This window comes from Chiloscyllium plagiosum, unplaced genomic scaffold (assembly GCF_037043375.1).
Source record: "Chiloscyllium plagiosum isolate Xiang-an unplaced genomic scaffold, Cpla_swu_hap1 HiC_scaffold_5, whole genome shotgun sequence".
Taxonomy (NCBI): Eukaryota; Metazoa; Chordata; class Chondrichthyes; order Orectolobiformes; family Hemiscylliidae; genus Chiloscyllium; species Chiloscyllium plagiosum.
In genome coordinates, this window is record NW_028270143.1 from 102,366,354 (window position 1) to 102,373,726 (window position 7,373).

The 7,373-nt window shown below is 39.2% G+C and overlaps 1 protein-coding gene across 1 annotated transcript; it reads right to left on the minus strand.

Moving 5' to 3' along the window:
* Positions 1-1,151: 1,151 nt before the first annotated feature.
* On the minus strand, positions 1,152-2,599 carry LOC148150001 (interferon alpha-6-like). Its single transcript, XM_087986851.1, has 5 exons — positions 2,462-2,599; positions 2,114-2,185; positions 1,889-2,035; positions 1,705-1,788; positions 1,152-1,473 (listed from the first exon to the last, which is right to left on the minus strand). The coding sequence occupies exons 1-5, from the start codon at positions 2,597-2,599 to the stop codon at positions 1,387-1,389; spliced, it is 528 nt and encodes a 175-aa protein (XP_087842977.1). The 3' UTR covers positions 1,152-1,386.
* Positions 2,600-7,373: the final 4,774 nt, after the last annotated feature.

Sequence of the window (7,373 nt, forward strand, 5' to 3'; positions counted from 1 at the left end):
CCACATGGGTGGACCGGACAGATTGAGGTGATGTTTGCCTTTTAATTTTTACTCAACCTCTTCAAACTCAGCAGAACATCAGTCTCATTCCTTGCATGTTTAAAGAATAAATGTAGTCACTGGTTGTGATCTGACATCTGGCAGTAGGTGTTGGTTGGATGTTGGTTTCATATTTCAGCATATAATTTATTATATTTTAAACTCACTCACCAAGTATATGATATGTTTAACAGAAGGAATATATGACGGTATAACTGAGATTACAAGGATGTGGCAGTAGGATGACAGATAGAAAGCAGGATAGGAGTGGAGTTGAGACCAGGAAGGATCAGCCACGATCATGTTAAATGGTGGAGAAGGCTCCATACGCTGAATTGCCTACTCCTGCTCCTAATTCCTACTTTCCTGTGTTCCTGTGTAAGTGCTGACTATAATTTTGCAGTTATGAAGAGTGTCAAGACCTGATAAAGTTGATTAACAACACTTTGACAATGATGGACTTTATAACCATTTGCAGGACCTGTAAAAAAGAGAGATGTGCTGTCAACTCATCAAATAACCAATGTTTATCAACTGGATATGAATATTTTTTGCAAATAATGTGGTAATTCAAAACCCAAATACACTGACATGGTGCTATTATGTTACTTCACAAGAGTGATAGACATTCAAACATAAAACAAACCTATCTAAACACACTGCATGTTTCTCAAAAAAGAAAACATTGAATCTGAGATTAATGCAATCTAATGCGAACCTGTACTGTCGTGAATTAAAACTATTTTGACCTACTAAAATGATACCAAGACACATTTTAGACTCACAGATGTCCTCGGAATGGCGAACATTGTTTTGCCTTCATATCTCCAGCTATTCTTAACAGGTCCACTTTACTCAGCAGGAAAGGAATGGTCATAAACAATGGGAACTTGGGATTTCATGGAGTAAAATCATCGATTTGATGAGTATAGATAACAAAGACATGTTTCAGAGAATATTAAACAAATACAAGGAGGCAGGTGGTAAGAAAGATAAACTTTATTTTCTTGATAACATACAGGGAAAATAATAATTACTGAAATAAATACTTCAGGAACATTTCATTTGCATTTCACTGCCGCCCGGGTGGGTGAAATTGCTACAAGAGAAAACATCAAAAGATTGTGATAAACTTTAACAAAACATAAATAGATCTCCCTGCCTTACATCAAGACTTGCATGAAATAATTTAAATTAACATCTACAAATACTGTCAGTATAGAGTGAAAAGCGAACAGTGATAGGATTACAGTTAACTGCCGAGAAAGACAATGTCCAGTGAGACAAAGCTAAAGGACTGTGGATGTTATCTTTCATCGAATTCCATTCAAAATATAGGTTTCCATTTTATTTCCTGGCATGGTTTCTTGATGTTTCATGTAGGATCCTTCTAGTGGCTGCATGGACGATTTCCCAGGCACAGCCACTGTTTCCCTGTGAAGAGGCAAAAGAGAATTTCATGGTGAACCTTAAATGTAATTTCTGTCACATTTAGTCGAGGGTTAGTGAGATTATCCCAACAGTATTGTCGGAGTGTACGAGTTACAGACTGCAACTGAACATATCAACAGAAATAGTTAATATAGAAAACAGATCATCAGATACTAACTAGGTCCAGCATAATACGAAAAGGAACTAAATCAGGCAGGTTTATTGAATTAGTACCTTTTCCAGTAGAAACGTGCCCAGTTTCTGGAATCTTTCCCGTATAGCTCGTTGGTGAATATTATGGGATTGGGGAGACTCCATCTGCAAAAGCAAAAGATATTTCCCTAAACCTCTGGACTTCAGGAAGTTTGGAAGCTCGAGGTAAAGTGGGATGTGAGGTGCTGCAGCGGCTGGGACTTACACAGGACTGGAGATGAGCCAGGATTTCAGTCAGTCTGTTCAGGAAGCTGAGCCGCTGGCTCCTGCCGAAAGGAGATTCGGATTCACTGAAGAGAGTTAACAGCCCGCTCAGGGTTTCAACAGCAACAGCCGCTTTGTGATGTTCCGCCTGGGGAAAGACATGGGTCAGGATGGCAGCGTGTGAAACCTACTCTGTAATCTGCCAAGTTATTAAAGTCAAACTCACTGGTTTTAAAATGAGAGGCACTTCCAGATCCGCATCGTATTCGCTTCTGCACTCCGGTGAAAAAACAGGATTCTGAACAAGCAAAAAGAAAAAAAACACATAATCGGAGTTACTCTTTAAATCAATCCATGTCAGTTTCAATCCCAAATTCTAATCGTAAATTGCAAATCACATTTGCGCATCAAATTCGAATTTTATTCGAGATACAAATGTCGATTCCCTCATCATCACACATTTCACATCGGAGCATTAGTTCCTGATCAGTGATTAGTGATTATTAGTGTCTGACAATGAAACGCAAGGACAGGTCTGTAAGTCAAGGCTCGGTTGTATCTCGAAATCACCTACTAGATTCTCCAATCCCCGCAGCAGATCCTTCCAGAAGCCCCTCCTCATACAGAGCTGGTCAGGGTGCTGCCCACAGGCACTTTGTGAGCACAGGGACAACAGCGCAAGAGGCAGACCGACTCTGATCCAGGACATCATCTTAACGAGGCGGCAAAATCTAGTCAGTCAAGTAACGGGAGCCTGAGCACTGGAACTCAACCCAGAGGCAATAGCAGTTTGCTCGGGTGAATGATTCCTTGTGGAGTCTCCCTTACCTGGTACCGCTTGGTGCTCACCTTGAGCTCTATCACCCATCCTGACTGTCGCCTTTTTAAAGTTCCCTGCTCCCCCAGACACTCCTCAGGATTAAGATCGAAACTAACGTTTGTTTCCGATTTCTTTGTCCGAAGATTTTGGATGGGTGAAAACATTGAGGTCACCAGCTCAACTCCAACTTACTTTCATTTCATATATTGAGAATTCAGCTCCCTGTATGTCTCGCAGGTCAGGACTGGGTTCTATTCTCAACCGATTGACATCAACAAATCTTGCATCTATCTCATAATTCCATCCGGTGTATCTGTGTTTCAGTCAGAAACAGAAAGGATGTTTAAATTCAAATCAATTTTCATTTAAAATGTAAAAAAAAAGTTTTATTTCCACCGATCTTACCGGTGGAGGAGTAGAGTTTAATGGCAAGAATATGGAAATCTGGGTGTGAGATTATCTCCTTTTCCGATATAATGCCTACTCGACTGAATGTAGCTGTTTAGCGCCAGTCAGTTTCCAGGACCTGACAGTTCCCTTGTGTAAATGAAGCAGCAATTTGTGGTGAGGAGCAGTTGTGTTTTAAATTGAGAGTAGCCACATGGTACTGCATATCTGCAGAGAACCCTGCTATCCTGCAAAAGCTGCTGTCCCCTTTAAGCGGCTTTCCTCGTCAGCTACCTGCCCCTCGTTAGTTTGCCCTGGACCTTAAATCGCAGGACATGTGGAACCTGCTTGGACAATGATTGTTTTCCAGAATGATGTTAGCTGGAGACAGAGGTAAGGAATTGTACTTCATGGTGTTCACTGCACGAAAGTGCATTGTAGCAATTTCTGGAGGTTTGGGCATTCAGCAACCACTATGTGCACAGCAATGTCCCCCTGTCCAGTGAAAATATAAGTGACCATTCAATCTTCTTTAGATGATGGACGAGTGCCAGCAGAATATCAGCTGCTCTCTCTGCCCATTTTCAAGATCTTTACATCCACTGGAGAGTGCAACTGGGGTGTCAGATTAATATTAAAATAAAACAACCATCTCCCTCAGATTGTCATGGATGAATCTCAGTCCTGGTCATCAAATCAAGTCTCGGGTGTAGGTTTAAATCCACAAACTTGAGACCACGAGATAAGATTGCACTCATGATCCAACTCTGACATTTATTACTCACATTTATTCAAGTTTATGAATGTTCCAGATATATTGAGTGAGGCAGGTTTGTGATTATTGTACAGAAAAATTAAGTGAAAGAAATCACCTCTTCTGCAAAAACAAATGGTGTAAAATGGATGTTATGTTCAAAATGGAACACAATAAATATAATATTGTGTATGTCTGAAAAATAGTTTTGTGGAAAGTTTTCATCATCAGGACACAAGTAGAGATTGTGATGTCAAATGGAACATTGCTCAGTTGAAAGAGATTGGTTCGCAAATGGACTTTGAAATGGAATCAGTTAACATATCAGTCATTTGCTCTCACACAGTTTAAAGAATGGTGCCTCTTTTGGTATTTTTATGACATGTCCTGATGAATATAAGACCTAAAAACTCAACAAATTAAAGACCAAACGAGCTATGGATGTGGGAAATTAGAAACAAAAGCCAAATAGCTGGAAAAACTCAACAGGTGTAGCAGCATCTGTGTAGAGAAATCAGAGTTAATGTTTGATATCCAGTCACGCTTCCTCAGAACACTCAGAGTTCTAAGGAAATGTCACTAGACCCAAAACATTAACTGCGATTTCTCTCCACAGATACTGTCAAGACCCGCTGAGCTTTTAAAACAAACATTTCACTAAATTGTCTTTTCTTTTCAGAAATTCTTTATTTCTGTGCTATCATGCTGGTCGATATTATACAAAGGAACATACCTAAAAAGTTTGTGTTCTTGAGATATCGTTGAATGAAACCTTGAGATACAAAAGATATTGTAGCACATGTTAATTTTGAAGTTTGCAGTTATAAACTATGAAAAACAATTTCTATCTTTTGAGTGTTCTGATGTGAAAAAGCATTTTGTAATTAAATCATGGGTCCGTTTGATCAGTATTCAGTGTATCTTCCACTCAGCAGGTGTACAAAAGCTTTGGTAATTAACACGAAAATTGATGTGACGTAATATGCAAGCAACTCAACAGCATTTGGTTTATTCCCAGAAGACATTGAACACTCATAGCAGAAGGTAACTTTTCATGGGGATATCAGATGTTGGTCTGCACACCTTTGTAACTTGATAACATGAATGCAGAGGAAACTAGTGTGAAGTGAAGCAACAACCATATTCTTTAGCAGAAAGAGGACTTCCTGTCTTTTAGTTTCTATTTTCCAACTTTTCATGGAGTGGTATTACAGTGTGTGTGGGAAGACTCATGCAATACTTTTCATACTGACTTTACACTGCTGGAAAACATTTATTCTAAAATATCCAAGACAGGGGAGAAAACAGTAAGAAAGATTCAGTGTGTGAAAACCTCATGCTTTGTAAGAATCAGCTTGGATTGAAGAGTTCAGCAAAATATTTGACCCAATTGGTTTAATGTCCCAAAATTAGAAATTAGGAACAGGAGTAAATCTTTTGACTCTATCCTTTGCCATTTAGTTAGATCCTGGCCATTAAAGTGCATCAATAAGCTCCTTTCAGGGTTTATTTTTTAGATTTTCATAATTATCAGTTCTGAAACATGCAATTGATCTTCAGGTTCAAATGGCTATTTGGGGCAGAGAGATTCTGATTCTGACAAAACTTTGTGTAAGTTGTGAAGAACTAACAACAACAAACAACTTCTGCCAATGAACCTGCAGTCTCATCAGCCATTAGCAACATTACCTGGAGCTGCTTTTTGCTTCCAGTATTAACCGGGCAATTAATTGGTCCCTTCACTTGACTGGAACGTAGATTGATCCAGTTACCTTAGACTGGTCATTTTTACTTAATTTCATTTCTTTGTATGACATTGTGTTAAAGTGCTAACATTTCCTTCATTGCTGGCTGAATTTGTAAAGTTAATTGGTGATTGTGCAACCAGACTGATATATCCCAGCTTCATTTTCAAAGTTAGTGATGAATATATTGATTGAATTGAATTGATTTTATTGTCACGTGTACCGAGGCACAGTGAAAAGTTTTGTCTTGTGAGCACTACAGGCAGATCACATAGTTAAATAGCATAGATAAATAAAAAATAGGTGAACAGCGGCAAAAACGAAAAACACTGGTGAATGTTAAGAGTTTGTGAGTCAATTCAGTATTCTAACAACAGTAGCGAACAGACAGTTGCAAAATGGGCTGGTGCATGTGTTCAGTCTTCTGTACCTTCTCCCTGATGGGAGAGGTTGTTGAAAAGCATTGCCAGGGTGGGATAGACCTTTGAGAATGCTGGCAGGCTTTCCTTGACAGCGGACCTGGTAGATGGATTCTATAGATGGGAGGATGGCCTTTGTGATTGTTCAGCTGAGTTCACCACTCTCTGTAACCGTCTACGATCTTGAATGGTACAGTTGCCATATCAGGTCGTGATATATCCAGACAGAATGCTCTCAATGGCGTACCTATAAAAGTTGGCAAGGGTATTCGCTGTCATGCCAAATTTCCTAAGCTGCCTGAGGAAGAAGAGACATTGTAGGGCCTTTGTAACCAGTGCATCCACATGAAGAGTCCAAGAAAGTTTGTTGTTGATGACCTCTCCCAGGAGCTTGACATTCTCCACTTGTTTCACCTCGGTGCTGTTAATGTGTAGGGGGAGGCATGAGTAACATCCCGCCGAAAGTCAATAATGATTCCAACAGGCTGGGAGCACATGGGAGGTGATAGTCTAGTGGTATTATTGATAGACAATTAATCCAGAGACCCTCGTCATGTTTTAGGGACCCAGGTGTGAATCCTGCCATGGCAGATGGTGAAGTGTGAATTCAATGCAAAATTGGAATTTGGAGTCATAAAATGCCCATGAATTGATTTCTGGAAAAGCCAATCTGGGAAGGAAACAGCCATCATTACTTGGTGTGACCTAAATGTGACTCCAGACCCACAGCAATGTGGTTGAGACTTAATCATGATTGACACTGAAATGTCTTCTGGACACATAGATACAAGCCTAGCCAGTGATGACCACATCCCATGAGGGAATTAAATATAATATAATATTGGATGTGACTGAAGAAAAGATGATTTGGTGGTAAATTTTCATCATCAGGACAAAACAGCAACATCAAATGGAACAGTACCCTGTTGACAGAAACTGTTAATTGGTTGGAAAATGGACTTTGGTGTCGATTCTGCCAAATAATCAGCAATTTATTCTCACACAGTGTAAAATGTGGTTTCTGTTTTTGGTATTCTGGCAAATTGTCCCATGAATAGAAGACAAAAACAATTCTCAAAAAATCTTTTGTTTCCAGAACTTCTCTATTCCTGTGCTAGCAAACTGCTAGATATAATATTTAGGAAAATATTGAAAAAAGTGGGATTTTTCCAGCTATTGTTAATTGAAACTTTGACAGAAGGTATACAAATACTGTGGCACACGTTACTTTTACAGTATGACATTATAAGCTATGATAAAAACAATTTTTACCCTTTGACAGTACTGATGTGCAAATGCATGTCATGATAAAATCATGGGTAAGCTTGATCAGTAGTCAGTGGTTGACAATTAAATAGTAT